Here is a 16,231-nt window from a genome sequence, read left to right on the forward strand (position 1 = left end):
AATGTACACTTCCACTGAACAATTATAATGGCATCAGAAAATCATTTCCATCGTATACAAAATCTGCCCCCACACAACTGGAGACTCGTTAATATAATATCCTCCCACGTTGTGTAATCAATGTTTTTTCCAATCAATTATAAATTATTACACATTAAAAAATTATAAATACATTACACATGTATTACACATTATAAATTTGAAAAGGATTCCTTTAAAAATGAAACTAAAATCTACAATATGCTTTCTTCTGTGCATTTATGGAATAACACATCTGCTATTCCCCTGCAAAGGAAGCGTAGACCTTTTTACTCTGGGCACATGTATGAATGGTTCTTTTATTAGCCTTTAATGTACTCGTCCAAATGACTAATTTACTCTCTTCATGTCTGCTTTGCAATTATATGAACATCTTTCTCTGTAAATCATTTCAATCGACTGGACTTTCATTTTTGCGTTAAAAGTAAATTCTGAAATTCTGTCATTTCTATCCACACCATTAATTATATCAGAATACAGTGCCCTCCATAATGTTTGGGACAAAGACCCATCATTTATTGATTTGCCTCTGTACTCCACAATTTGAGATTTGTAATAGAAAAAAAAAAATCACATGTGGATGAAGTGCACATTGTCAGATTTTAAGGCCATTTTTATACATTTTGGCTCACCATGTAGAAATTGCAGCTGTGATTATACATAGTCTCCCCATTTCAGGGCACCATAATGTTTGGGACACATGGCTTCACAGGTGTTTGTAATTGCTCAGGTGTGTTTAAATGCCTCCTTAATGCAGGTATAAGAGAGGTCTCAGCACCAAGTTTTCCCTCCAGTCTTTACATCACCTTTGGAAACTTTTATTGCTACTTATAAACAAGGGGACCAAAGTTGTGCCAATGAAAATCAAAGAAACCATTATGAGACTGAGAAACAAGAAAAAAAACTATTACCGACATCAGCCACACCTCAGGTTTACCAAAATTAGTTTGGAACATCATTAAGAAGAAAGAGAGCTTACTAATCGCAAAGGGATGGCAGGCCAAGGAAGACTACCACAGCTGATGACAGACGAATTCTCTCTATAATAAAGAATAATCCCCAAACACCTGTCCGACAGATCAGAAACACTCTTAAGGAGTCAGGTGTGGGTTTGTCAATAACCACTGTCTGCAGAAGACTTCATGAACAGAAATACAGAGGCTACACAGCAAGATGCAAACCACTGGTTAGCCGCAAAAATAGGATGGCCAGGTTACAGTTTGCCAAGAAGTGCTTAAAAGAGCAAGCAGAGTTCTGGAAAAAAGGTCTTGTGGGCAGATGAGACGAAGATTAACTTATATTAGAGAGATCCTTCAAAGTATGGAGGAGAGAAGGAACTGCCCAAGATCCAAAGCATACCACCTCATCTGTGAAACATGGTGGTGGGGGTGTTATGGCCTGGGCATGTATGGCTGCTGAAGGTACTGGCTCACTTATCTTCATTGATGATACAACTGCTGATGGTAGTAGCACAATGAATTCTGATGTGTATAGACACATCCTATCTGCTCAAGTTCAAACAAATGCCTCAAAATTCATTGGCTGGCAGTTCATTCTACAGCAAGATAATGATCCCAAACATACTGCTAAAGCAACAAAGGAGTTTTTCAAAGCTAAAAAATTGTCAATTCTTGAGTGGCCAAGTCAATCACCTGATCTGAACCCAATTGAACATGCCTTTTATATGCTGAAGAGAAAACTGAAAAGGACTAGCCCCCAAAACAAGCATAAGCTAAAGATGGCTGCAATACAAGCCTGGCAGAGCATCACCAGAAAAGACACCCAGCAACTGGTGATGTCCATGAATCGCAGGCTTCAAGCAGTCATTGCATGTACAGGATATGCAACAATACTAAACATGACTACTTTCATTTACATGACATTGCTGTGTCCAAACAATATAGTTCCCTAAAATGGGGCGGCTATGTATAAACACTGCTGGTGAAACCAAAATGCATTAAAATGGCCTTTATTAAAATCTGACAATGTGCAGTTTAACCACGTGATTTTTTTATTACAAACCTCAAATTGTGGAGTACAGAGGCAAATAAATAAATGATGGGTCTTTGTCCCAAACATTATGAGGGCGCTGTAGCTCTGGTCCACAGTCAGAGCAGATTGAGATAGCAATGGAAGAGAAAGTTGAGAGTGGTGATACCCAGACAAACAGCAGCAGAAACCTAAAAAAAAAACGTGCAAAGTATGGAAATCTGAAATAGAAACAGAAAATGGCAGAAACACACAGGACAAGCAGTATCAGTGGAAATGAGAAACATTTAATGATTCAGAATAGAGAAACCTTGGATAGACACAAAATGTTGGAGTAACTCAGCGGGACAGGCAGCATCTCTGGATAGAAGGAATGGGTGACGTTTCGGGTTGAGACCCTTCTTCAGACTGAATCAGGGGAGAGGAAGATTCGGACATAAGGAAATGTAAGGTGTGTAAACGAGACAAAGGGGATGGAGATCAAGGAAAATGTAGAGTAGATCATTGTTAGCCGAGAGAAGCTAACAACAAAGCATACAGAGATAAAAATGTAAAGAAGGACAGTCAGACTAATCGGAGAACTGGGAAGGGGAGGGATGGAGAGAGAGGGAAGACAAAGGTTACTTGAAATTAGAGAAGTCAATATTCAACCGCTGGGGTGCAAGCTGTCTAAGCGAAATATGAGGTGTTGTTCCTCCAATTTGCACTGGGCCTCACTCTGACAATAGTAAGGTCCAGGACAGAAAGAGCCAGGGCTACCAGGGGCGCCGTATGATGGCAGCCTCTGCTTACAGTCTGTCCGTTTTTCCATCTTTTTGTTATTTTTAGTCTGTTTAAAAAGTATATTTTGGAGGTTTCTTAGCCTTTTTATGTGGGGGAGGTGGGGAGGGTAAGGGGGAAACCATTTCTCAGTCACTTCATGGCGAGGATGCAACTATTTTCCGAGTCCCCCCCCCCCCCGCGGCCTACCATCGGGATTGGCGCGGCCTTTCCTGCCGGAGATCAACCAGACCATCTAGCAGCGGCGCAGCACTGATTTGCCATCATGGAGCGGGACGATGCCTTACTGTGGATTGCCGTTTGAAGCTCCGGAGCGTTGGGCCTGCTGCTTTGACATCGTGGACCTGCGGTTGCAGAGCTTCCAGCCACGGGCGCCGCTGACTTTCACATCACGGAGTCCTGGTGATCCCTTTGCCGAGGGCCACCAGTGTTGAATCTCTGCCCAGCTCGGCCTGTGGACTTCGGGAGCCGCGGTCTCCGGTAGGAAGTGGCCGATTCGGAACTCCAAGCCGCTGAGAATGTTCTTCCGTTCCGACGTCAGAGTTCCGATCATCCCGGCGAGAGGGCCTGAACATCGGGCCGCCCGTAGCAGCGACTGCGGAGGGCTCCAACCACGGGTGAACAAAGAGGAAGAGGACTGAACATTATTGCTTTCCCTCAGTGGGAAACGTTGATTCCGCTGTGTGGGGATGTTCATGTTAAATTCTATCGTGCGTTGTGTTCTTTTTTATTTTATTCGTATGGCTGTATGGTAACCCAAATGTCACTGTACCAATTGGTGCATGTGATAATAAATGTGAACTTCAACTTGAAAGGTCAGTGTGGGAATGGGGGGGGGGGGGGGGGGGGGGGGCGGGGAGATCAGGTAGGTTTACGCGGACTGAGCAGTGGTGTTCAGCGAAATGATCGCCAAGCCTATGCTTGGTCTCGCAAACGTTTCAGCACACACCCAAATAGCATCTCCAGGAAGAGGGATTTTAACTTGCCCCTTTTGGCAGGAGCCAGCCATGGGAAAAGAGGTTGCCAAGCAAAGGTGGTCTTTAAATAAGCAGATCAAGCTTGATTCTGTCATTGATAATTAGATTCATCTGTTAAAACTGGCTACCCCTTCCTTTTCAAATTGCTTTTCCCCAAATCTGATGCCTGCCATACCCAATTTCACATTAAAATGAGGGCTGATAATTGATTCAATCTGAATTTTTTTTTAAATTATGTAAAGCTACTGAACATATTTAATCTTTGATTGATTATAGCAGCTTTTAAAAATCCCTAATTTGAGAAGACTATTGCCACTCCTTATTTATGAGCAAACATCACTTCATTCACAAATAACTGCAATAATCCAGATTGTTTACACTGGCAATTTCTGTGTATGTAAACGACAGCTGCTAGCCTTTGAAAGATACGACTCTGCCACACAATGTAGAAGTCAATTGATACTCTTTAAATACATTTGCTCCATGTCACCAGTTGGATGCCTGTGAAAGAGCCAAAACAACGGAGCAATTTTAAAACCCCTGTTCAGCCCTTGCACACATTGCTTTAAATCTAGGTTTAGGTTTATTATTGTCATATGTACCAAGGTGTAGTGAAAGGCTTTGTTTTGCATGCTATCCAAACAGGTCAGCTATACCAGACATAGATATAACCAGTTCAAACTCAAGTACAATAAATAGAGCGAAGGGGACGATAGAGCAGAGTTCTCAGCATTGTAGCACATCAATTAGAAGATAGGTGCAGGAGGAGGCTGTTCAGCCCTTCGAGCCAGCACCGCCATTCAATAGGATCATGGCTGATCATCCTAAACGACTGTACTGCTAGACTCAATAACAACTTCATCAACAAGTTCGCTGATGACTCAACAGTGGTGGGTCTCATCAGTGACAATGATGAGTCGGCGTACAGGATGGAGGTGGAGCTGCTCACAGGATGGTGAAAATCCCACAACCTCATTCTCAACGTGGGAAAAACTAAGGAGATGGTGGTTGACTTCAGGAGGGCGGGAAAACAACACCATACACCTCTGCACATCGATGGAGCTGATGTGGAAAGGGTCAGCAGCGTGAAGTTCCTAGGACTCCACCTGTCAGATGACCTGATGTCCACAACCAACACCACAGCACTGGTCAAGAGAGCCCAGCAGCGACTACACCCTCTCCGAAGACTACGTAAAGCAGGTCTCCCCACTACACATCTACGAACTTTTTATAGGGGGACAATCGAGAGCACATTAACCAACGGCATCACTTCCTGGTTCGGGAGCTGCAAGGCGTACGAACGGCACCAACTTGACAGGATTGTGAAGACCGCCAGCAGGATTATTGGTGCTCCACTCCCTTTCTTGCTGGACATATACAGGAAGAGATGTATCAACAGAGCCATCTCCATCATCAAAGACCCCTACCACCCATCGCATCACATATTCTCCATCCTGCCATCTGGGAAGAGGTACAGGAGCATTAGCTGCAAAACCAGCAGGATGCTCCTCAGCTTCTTCCCGCAGGCTATAAGACTGTTAAACGGACTTTGCCCCCTGCCAAAGTATCGCGCACCAACCACCAACCTGGACAGAGCCACTGTCGTGCCGCTGCCGATCGGAACGCCTGTTGATGTTTAGTTGAGAGTAGTGTTAAACTTGTTCATGATATATATATTTTTATTTCTATTTATTTTTTACTGCACACTGAATGGGCACTGGTTTGAGTAACGTTTTTTTGTTTCCTCTGGGTATGTGAGTACTCAGGAAAATAACAATAAAGATATACAATACAATACAATAAATCAGTACCCCGTTCCCGCTTTCTCCCATATCCCTCGATTCAGTTAGCCCCAAGAGCAATATCTAACTCTCTCTTGAAAACATTCAGTGAATTAGCCTCCACTGCCTTCTGTGGCAGAGAATTACACAGGTTCACAACTCTCTGGGTGAAAAAGTTTTTCCTCATCTCAGTCCTAAATGGCCTACCCCTTATTCCTAAACTGCGACCCCTGATTCTGCACTCCCCCAACATCGGGAACATTTTTCCTGCATCTAGCCTGTCGAGTCCCTTAAGAATGTTATATGTTTCTATAAGATAATTTTATATGTTTCTATATTGTACAAATTAGTTTAAATGGAATGGCACATTCCTAATGTGTAATCCCCTTGATAACTAAACTTTCCATCCCAGTGTACCAACTCAAGTTCCGCATAAGATGCAGATAGATCTACATTTTGAAGAATATTAAAAGGGGAAGCGCGAATTAAGGTAGGTGAATGGAGGATTCCAATAAAGAATTATTCTTTTTTTCTGCCAAAATATATCACTTCACAATTCTCTACTAAATTTCATCCACTATTTGTCCATCTGTTATGCCAGTACCTGCACAAACTCCACACACACACACACAGCACCAAAAGATCAGATGGTATCTGGAGCTGCGAGGTAGCAACTGTACTTGCATTATGTGATTATACAGTTTAGTTTATTATTGTCATGTGTACCAAGGAAGAGTGAAAGCTTGTACGTGCCATCCAGTCAAAGGAAAGACGATACATGAATATAATCAAGCCATCCTCAGTGCACTGCTAAAGGGTATAATATTTTGTGCAAGATATAAAAGTACCTTTCACAGGCAAAGAAAATGTTATATTCTATGGACGAGATGACCAAATCTGAACTTTAGATGGCATATATACTTGTTGGGGCAATTTAAACTTGTCTACTGTTAAAAATTGTGATGGGATCCTTAAAATAAGGTAACAGGATATAATAATGTACATTGTCACTTGGGGGAAGGCATGTTTAGGTTAGTTTAGATGGGAGGAGGGCAAGTTCTTAAAGTCAAAGTATCCTTTATTGTCATTCAGACCTTTCGGTCTGAACGAAGTTTTGTTGCCTTGCAGTCATACATATAATAAAATAACAAAACACACAATAAACACAAATTTAACATCCACCACAGTGAGTTCACCAGACACCTCCTCACTGTGATGGAAGGCAAAAGTCTTAGTCTCTTCCCTCCTTGCTCTCTAAGCATTTTTGCTTAAGAGTGTCTCATCACATGCCCCCTACCTTCTTGGATACAGACATTATGTGTTTTCCTAAAAATAAAATTAATTTCCTGATTCAACCCCCCTCTCCAACAGGAATTAAAATATAAAACACATCAGAAAATGCGATTATTACCACAATCATTTGCAATATTTCTGATGAGAAACACCTGAATATTCAATTATCAAATATCATGAGCAGTGTTCTTTAAAGACACAATCAAATGGGGACCCAGCTACTGGGAGAAAGTGCTATTTAATGGGTTTATCTGCACGACCCTTTAGGATTTACTTTAATCAGGCATGATCCAAATACAAAGGATATTGAGACAATTTTATAAGCAATGCTATATCACTCCAATAGAGAGGTTCCTTACCGCTCGAAGTAAACAGCTGCAACTGTTGATAGAGTTGTTTCAATGCAATTTCAGCACAATTGTATTTGGCCTCCTTTTTGCTGACACCTGTTCCTTCTTTAAACTCAAATCCATTTACAACAGCACGAAGAGAATAACAGGAGATAGCAGAAATTCCTAATAAAATAAAGCTAATGTTAGTCAGTTTTTCCACCAGCTTGTAGAAAGAACAAAATTAATATTTGAGTAATAGAATTAGCAATGGCCAAATAATAAAAACCACAAGAAAAGTTGGTTATTCAGCTCTTTATGATATGAACACAGACCAATCTGAAGAAAGGTCCTGACCCGAACATCTGTTCATTTCCTCCACAGATGTTGCCTGACCCTGTCCCTTCTCCAGCCCTTTGTGTTTTGCTCAAGATTCTAACACATCTGCAGTTACTCTTATCTCCAGTTATGTTACTCATTGATGACTTTGTTGATCCGCAACTCAATTGTATTTTCATGACTTTAGATCAATATGGTTGCACGATTAAAAACTACTTACCTCAATCCTGAAATTTTAAAATAACCACGGACATGCACATTGATTTGACATGTGTGCTCTGGATTATTTGAGAGAGTACTATGCAATAGCACTGCTTCTTCTTGCGTATGGCGTGCACAGCCTAAAGTTATTGTACAACTTGTTCTATTTGATCTTATTTGATTGTGCACGCCAGGTTGATTGCATTCGTCGAAACAGGGCGGACCACGTGAAGGTTGCAATCTCCCACCCCAATAGCACTGCTAAGAGGCCTGAATCATAACCCCATTTTTCCTATGTTCTGGATTTGTCCAAATGAAATAATTTACATAGAACAGAATAACACAGGAACACTCCAGCTAAAGATTCTTTAAGGTCCCGACCCAATACATCACCTATCGATGTCTTCAGAGATACTGCATGACCGTCTGAGTTACTCCAGCATTTCTTTTTTTGTAAACCAGCATCTAGTTCATTGTGATAACTGCTGCTCCACTGCTCCACTGCTATGCTCTGACCGAAACTCCCGGTCCACATTCTCCATCACTCAAAACAAAACCTTGGCTATCAACTCTTCTTTTCTGAATCTTTCAATCTGCTAAATTTCTACTTTATTTCCACCTTATTTTTGGCGTAGTAATTTTTCTTTGTTGACTACGTTTGTTTTAACTAGACAACTGAAGCCTTAGTCTGTTATTGTTATGCATTGATTTTATATTGCACTACATGCATTTTTGCCATTCAGCTCTTGAACTCCTCATTCGGAAAATATAATTAGACCATCGTTGATCTACATCTCAGTCCCATTTACTATCTTTCTGCGAACTAGTACACAAAGTGCTTTTGAACCCTTCCCTGACAAGTTCTCTAAATAAAGCAACAGCTTAAACCTTCCATTCCCAAGGGAATACTATCAAGGAAAACTGGTCCCAATTTTAGTGCCATAAGCATTTAAGATTTAAAATCTACCCTGGATGGAAAATCTACCCTGGATGAAAATCTGCCCAAGATGAAATAATCCTTCCCGAGTTGTTAAGTCCTGTTAAAGGTTTGGGCACCTGTATCTTAAACGCCAACCTTTTCTGCTACATCCCTCTAATAATGATTAATAATCCATTATGCTGAATTTTTTTTGTACCTTTCACATGGTTCACCAATTTCTGTACATGGTCTCTTAAATCCCTCTACTCCTTTTTGGAACCTCAGGGAAATACTATCTTATTGGATCACCAGAAGATGAACACTTGTGTTCAGTCATAACATATTTTTTTCACTGTGACTTCAATCTATTCATATCTCTTTGCATCATTCTGCTGTCATCTATATAACTTACCCCATCACCTAACGTAAAGTCATCAACAAATTTGAACATATTTCCGCACTGTGGATTTATCCAGTAACAGTAAGAGCAATTAACTGCACAATCTTACATTTTTCATCCTTTTAAATGATAAATGATTTGACAATATAAAGTTAGCTTTACAATGTGATGGTTTGATCAACTGGCCTACTAAAACAAAGGATTGTTTAAAATATATAATGCTCTCTGTAATTTACAACAGGAGAAGGTAAGACGTCATAGTCGCAGTTCACAGTAGTTATTGGTAGCAAAGAACAGGTTTGGAATTAAAAATCCAACAACTATCATTCCTTAAAAAGGCATATGTAAAATAATTATGAATACCAGAATAGGACAATACCTGGATTCTCCACTTCCTGAAAATGCAACTCACATCCTTTTCGTTGGCAAAACTGTAACAATGCAGAGACTGGATTTATATTTTTCTCTTCAAACTCTTCCAGTAGTTTAATGAAATCATTCACATCTTCAACTACTTCAGTCTTTGCAGGAAGTTCTTCTGCAACAAAAGAATCCTCAATTTATAAAATATATTAACACAGTGGGAAAACTAGAATTGTTCTCCAGAGGCCTTCTCTAATGAAGCTATTCAAAATTATGAGCTTTTAGCCTATCTATTTTTTTATTTGAATGGGGCACATGTTTAAGAAAACTGTCTAAATAATCAAAAGGGAATTGGATTTTTTTAAATACATGTCACACACATAGAACAGGTTATTAACATAATACAGAAATTTCACATCTGGACATAATGACAATACAAACTGTGCAGAGTTTAAAAAAATAAAAGGCAGGGAACTAGGTTAAATATGAAAGTTAATTCAAAGTGACAACCCAGAAATGACAGGTTGAATGACCTTGCACAGCCTGATCTCAGAAAATTCAATTGCTAAATGATAATCTGAATTAGCCAATTGAGAGTACAGAAAAAGACAAATAGGGAGCAACTTTTATTTATACATATAATCAAATCTTAATGAAATAACAGGTAGACAAAAGTGCTGGAGAAACCCACCGGGTGAGGCAGCATCTATGGAGCTCCATAGATGCTGCCTCACCCACTGAGTTTCTCCAGCACTTTTGTCTACCTTCGATTTTCCAGCATCTGCAGTTCCTTCTTAAACTTAATGAAATAACAATCCATTTTCAGTGAAATTATTTAAACAATGGTCGATTAGTTCTTGATTTCATCAATGTGTGAAAGTGGAAATAAAAGCACCACAAAACAAAGTGCTGGTGAAACTCAGTGGGTCAGACAGCATCTGTGGAGGGAAATGGACAGACGGCCTTTTTGGTTGGCACTCTTCTTCAGAGTGATTGGAGTAGAGGGGAAAGAAAGCTGGAAATGAGGTAGGAGCATCACAAAGCCTGGCAAGTCATAAAAGTTCTCCAATCAGTCTGAAGAAGGGTCCCAATCAAAAACATTGTCTTATCATTCACTCCATAGATGCTGCCTGACTGCTGAGTTTCTCCAGTGGTATGTGATTTGCTCAAGATTCCAGCATCTGCAGATTGTGGCTTGAATGAAAGCACCACTCTTCCTTCCCACACGTAAATAAAACCCTGCAAGCGAGGAACTGAGGAGCAACTCCAAATCCTATGCAAGAACAACAAAGTGGAGTGCGCTCACTATGCTGTGGCATGTGGAGATTATACAATAATGAACCCAAGGTTCAAAAATCAAAGTCATCTGCAATTTGGGTAGATACAGTTGCTTATGGGTCTTCACAGAGCTTCTACTTCAATGACAATACACATTTCATATATCATTTCCTAGATAGACAGCATATAGAACAGCAAAGTTATATCCAATGACTGATATCTACAGCCGGTATTTATGATGTGTATAACCTAATTAAAACAAATACCTGGAACTGAAACAATGCAATACATAACATTTTACTAGAATGTTGCCTGGGTTTCAACAACTAAGTTAGAGAGAAAGGTTGAATAAGTTAGGTCTTTATTCTCTGGAGTGCAGAAGGTTAAGGGGGGACTTGATAGAGGTCTTTAAAATGATGAGAGGGATAGACAGAGTTGATGTGGACAAGCTTTTCCCTTTGAGAATAGGGTGATTTCACGAAAGGTCACTGGAACGTAAATCCCCACTCACGTGACCGAAAATTTTAACTGGGGGACAAGCGTCACTTCCGGTACATGTTAGTGAATGGGAAAACACGCACTTTCACACCCGTTAAAAACATCGAAAACGGCCAGTTTTTGAGCTGCAATTTACGGAGCCGGTCGGGGTGACCGTGAGGAACAGCTACCTAAATTTACAGTCCAAAAAAAAGATAGAAACTAAGGTAAATACAAGAGGGAGCTGAAGGGGCAAAATAAGCGGAAGTGCTAGCGGACTTTTTTCTTGGAGATTTAAAGATCCAAAATATCGGGAATTATCGCGTTTGCTCGCTGCATTTCATCAAAAGTGGCATTATTGACTTTTTATCTTTATTCATTTGTTAGATGAAAAGTATTAAAAGTTAGAAATCCGTCAGTAAAATTGCAAAATCGCCCATGGTTCTCAGATGGGTTTTAACATGCAAAATAAAAATGCTTCTGAAGCTCCATTTACCATTTAAATAATCGTAAGCTTGCATCTCAGTAAAATTGATTTCAAAACGCATTGAGAGTTTACGATTATTTAAATGGTAAATGTAGCTTCAGAAGCGTTTTCATTTTGCATGTTAAAACCCATCTGAGAACCATGGGCGATTTTGCAATTTTACTGACGGGTTTCTAACTTTTAATACTTTTCATCTAACAAATGAATAAAGATAACAAAGCCAATAATGCCACTTTTGATGAAATGCGGCGAGCAAACGCGATAATTCCCGAAATTTTGGATCTTTAAATCTCCAAGAAAAAAGTCCGCTAGCACTTCCGCTGTATTTACACCTTCAGCTCCCTCTTGTATTTACCTTAGTTTCTATCTTTTTTTTGGACTGTAAATTTAGGTAGCTGTTCCTCACGGTCACCCCGACCGGCTCCGTAAATTGCAGCTCAAAAACGGGCCGTTTTCGATGTTTTTAACGGGTGTGAAAGTGCGTGTTTTCCCATCCACTAACATGTACCGGAAGTGACGCTTGTCCCCCAGTTAAAATTTTCGGTCACGTGAGTGGGGATTTACGCTCCAGTGACCTTTCGTGAAATCACCCTATAGGGAAGATTCAAACAAGAGGACATGACTTCAGAATTAAGGGACAGAAGTTTAGGGGTAACATGAGGGGGAACTTCTTTGCTCAGAGAGTGGTAGCGGTGTGGAATGAGCTTCCAGTGGAAGTGGTGGAGGCAGGTTCGTTGGTATCATTTAAAAATAAATTGGATAGGCATATGGATGAGAAGGGAATGGAGGGTTATGGTATGAGTGCAGGCAGGTGGGACTAAGGGAAAATAATTGTTCGGCACGGACTTGTAGGGCCGAGATGGCCTGTTTCCGTGCTGTAATTGTTATATGGTTATATGGTCTTATACACATTTTAGATCAGGCTACCTCAATTCTGTCATTTCATCCTAGGATAAACCTTTAGATTTTTCCTAATCAAATAAAATTATTGTAATTACATTGTTAATGTCATGAAGCCAGAATTCAAATAGAATGCCGTTTACCAGATTTTTCTAAGTAGAAATAACCACATTTTGGGTGCCCATAGACCGAGTTAAACCATCTTATATTATAAATTTCTTCCATGGTCCACAATCACAAGTAATAACTAGCCCGAAGGACACTTGCATATACTTCCATACACTTACGAGTTAGGAATCATATCAGAAGATATGCAACCGGCATTAACCACATTACTATTAGTTGTTCTCCAGCAGTCTCAGTGGGCAGAAAAAGGGTAACAATTCCGAGAGAAAGACAACAAAAATTACTGCTTGCAGACTGTGATAGATTATCTATTCTTAAGAGCTCAAACAGTTCCATAGCTCAGCCAGAGAATATTATCAAGGGACAAGAAATTCACTAGATCTGCAAGAAATGTAAAGAAAGGATAGCTAATTGTTTCCATTCTTATATTGAAATGTTCTTCTTCCTAGTCTTTAACTTTCTCAAGACATTCCACCTTTGTCACAATCTGTATTTAACCCTTTTCTCACTGTTACACATCCTTAAATATCACAAGACTACTTCTGTTGCTTTTTGGAATTAACTGAAGATCAAAGATTTAAATAAACAATTTAAAATATTTATAGGAACATTTTATTTCTTCGTCCCTTTCCAAACTAGTCGAGATGCCTGGCCAATTTTATGGAACGTGTCCCTTATGATTAATGTTAATATCCAATATAATAGAAAAAGGTCGACATGGGAGAAAAGACTGGAATTGCTGCAGTTAATTTTTTGCAAATGTGGCCAGAATTTTTATACACTAGATCTGCAACAGATATAAAAACTGCATTTTAGCTTTCAACAACAAACCACCCCAATAACTTTTCAGAAATGGCACAGTGGAGGTCCATACACACCATTGAAACCAGCAAAGATGTGTTAGGCAAAGTGATTCGCTTCTGTGTTGAGCTCGCATGGAAAGTTTCACTCTCCAATTACTATCTTCCATTAGATAGACACAAAAAACTGGAGTTACTCAGCAGGCCACCTGCTGAGTTACTCCAGCATTTTGTGTCTATCTTCGGTTTAACCCAGCATCTGAAACAAAGCAAGAATTTCATTGTCCTACCTGGGACACATGACAATAAACTCTCTTGAATCTGCAGTTCCTTCCTAAAAGACTATATTCCCTTATACAGCCAATACCAACATCAGATTTGATACCTAGACACTCCTTAATATCTTCCAAATAACTACCAAAATCTGTTTTCTAGTCATGTACATACCTGGCTTGTCTGCATCAACTGGCACCTGAAGACATTCTTCACTCTCTGATGTCTTCACCTGGAGTTCCAGTGAATCAGAAACAGTTGCATCACATTTGGGAACAATTGCAGAAGCAATTTGCTCTGCGGTAGCTGTTGTTTCTAGGCTTGTAGTAACGATTGGTGGTTTTTCCACTGGTTTTTCAATTTGCACTGATGAGGCACAAGGTATGTGCCGAGAAAGCGAGGCAGCCAATCGAGGGACTCTTCTTCCTTCCCTTGTAATCATTGTTCTGAAATTTCACAAGTTATGTTTATTTACATTAAAACAAAATCACAATTACATTTGATTCCAATACCTAGAAGGGAGACACTATTTACAAATATGGAAATACACATTTGATCAGACATGTAATATGAATGGACCCACTGACAATGTTGTAAAATATCATTAATTTCATTTTTTGAGAATGGTATTGCAAGGGGAAACTGGCAGAAGCAAATTAGCTGATTACTGGTGGTGTAAAGCTGGTAAACCATGAAGTTAGAGAAAAATCATTATCCACATGTAAATAGCTCCATGTTTTTATCTTAGGTCTTACTTTTCCCCAGGGAACACAGCCTATACAATTTGCTCCGAAGGAAAAACACCAGAAAGTTCAAGGCAATAGCATGAATGTGGAAATTAATGATCCAGTAACATTAATGTAAATATAATGACTGCATTGCATCACTATTTTAAACTACATGATAACCTCAACTAATAACTTACAGTACAGGTAAATGCATTCTCATACATATGATATCTCTTTTCACCCAGCAGTCAAAGAAAATAAAACATTGGGAGACACCGAGTTTGTTCTTCCACACGTTCTGTGCGTTTGTTATACTAGACTAACAGGGGCATAAAGGTGCCCATTCTATTAAGTGCAATTTGTTGCAACTAGATTTTTAATCAATCACACAACATATTGAATAACACACATTGTCAATAAAGAAATCAATGCAGAATCAAAAGAAAGCTTGCTGTCTGATGATAAAGTCTACAGGTCATTTTCAGGAATACTCAGAAGATAGTTGGGGGCATCTGCCAAAACGATCCGGGAAGAACTATAACTTAATTTCGGTGCTTGCTGAATCGACTAAATGATGGTGCACTTTCAAACGGAGCACCCAGCTCTGGGGATGATCATTTTAAGGTTTATTGGAAATAAGCAGTAGAGGTTTTTCTGTAATTTTCCCAATTACGTTCTTCATAAAGAACAATCTTAATAAAGAACGCTGCAAATTATTTCCCTAAGGGCAGGCGAAGTCAATAAACGCTGGGCAACCTGGCAGGTTTTCCAAACAAACATTTGGCGTCGGGAAGGAGATGGCAACGGCCGGGTGACCGTGTAGAAAATGCACCAAACATTCACCGCGTTATACATTGGCGTACTTTGCAGTGGAACGCATTGCATCGTATATTTAGTCCTCCGCTTTTATAATCGACGATCGCCGGCTCCAAAGGAGAATTCCCTCACGACCGTGCCTTGCTGACCGCGAACACACCCTCTGTAAAAAAGCCCGCCAACCGGAAATGGGCCGCAGCCCAGCCCAGCCCAGCCCAAAGATGCCTCCCGACGCCTCCAGGCCAAGCAGCGTCTGTGGGCCTGCGTTGATTGAAGTGAGTCATGTGATGGCCACGGCCTTGTGGTCTGCCACTGGGCAACAAAGATCATAGAGGAGCTATAATATCTTTGCTGGGCAAGGTAAATTAATTCTGCAGAGTTTCCAGCAAAGATTATAGAGGTCACCCTTTCAATTTTGTTATTACCTAGAAACTCATATTCCTTGCAAAATTGAAAGGGAATGGACCCTGATATACAGATCTGATGGAAAAGCCTTACAATTATTTCCTGTGAAATGCTTGCAGTGATGACATGATGAATTTGTAGAGTAAAGGCAGGAACTGCAGATGCTGGTTACACCGAAGATAGACACAAAATGCTGGAGTAACTCAGCGGGACATGCAGCATTTCTGGAGAGAAGGAATGGGTGATGTTTTGGTTCGAGCCCCTTCTTCATTTGCAGAGCACAGCAGTAACATTGATGATGGGTGGCCCATATTCATAGATTACTATTTCTACTTTTGGCTGTGCCATACCAATGCAGTGTGATTGGTTGCAGTTGACCTACAGGCAAAAATTATACCTGTGCATCTACTGTCTTTGAACTAAATGCTACAAATATAAATACTTGCTGTTGATGCATAATATTTATTCCTGAACTTATGTTTGGCAGCACTTGGCCAAGATTGTCTGCTGGGCTGTGCTTGGCTGGAAATC

General features: G+C 40.1%; 1 protein-coding gene across 2 annotated transcripts in view; it reads right to left on the reverse strand.

Annotated features, from left to right (window-relative positions):
* LOC116967703 (adenosine deaminase domain-containing protein 2-like) overlaps positions 1–15,506 on the reverse strand; it is a 39,740-nt gene extending 24,234 nt beyond the window's left edge. Inside the window, exons 1-4 of one of the 2 annotated variants that reach the window (XM_033014303.1) lie at positions 15,343–15,506; positions 13,926–14,197; positions 9,427–9,585; positions 7,219–7,374 (exon numbers count right to left, since the gene is read on the reverse strand). In XM_033014303.1, the coding sequence (XP_032870194.1) occupies positions 7,219–7,374; positions 9,427–9,585; positions 13,926–14,197; positions 15,343–15,359 (604 nt within the window). In that variant the 5' untranslated portion in view covers positions 15,360–15,506. The remainder of the gene's footprint in view (positions 1–7,218; positions 7,375–9,426; positions 9,586–13,925; positions 14,198–15,342) is intronic. The other variant, XM_033014302.1, reaches the window with a different exon arrangement.
* Between the last annotated feature and the right edge of the window lie 725 nt (positions 15,507–16,231).

This window comes from Amblyraja radiata, chromosome 41 (assembly GCF_010909765.2).
Source record: "Amblyraja radiata isolate CabotCenter1 chromosome 41, sAmbRad1.1.pri, whole genome shotgun sequence".
NCBI lineage: Eukaryota > Metazoa > Chordata > Chondrichthyes > Rajiformes > Rajidae > Amblyraja > Amblyraja radiata.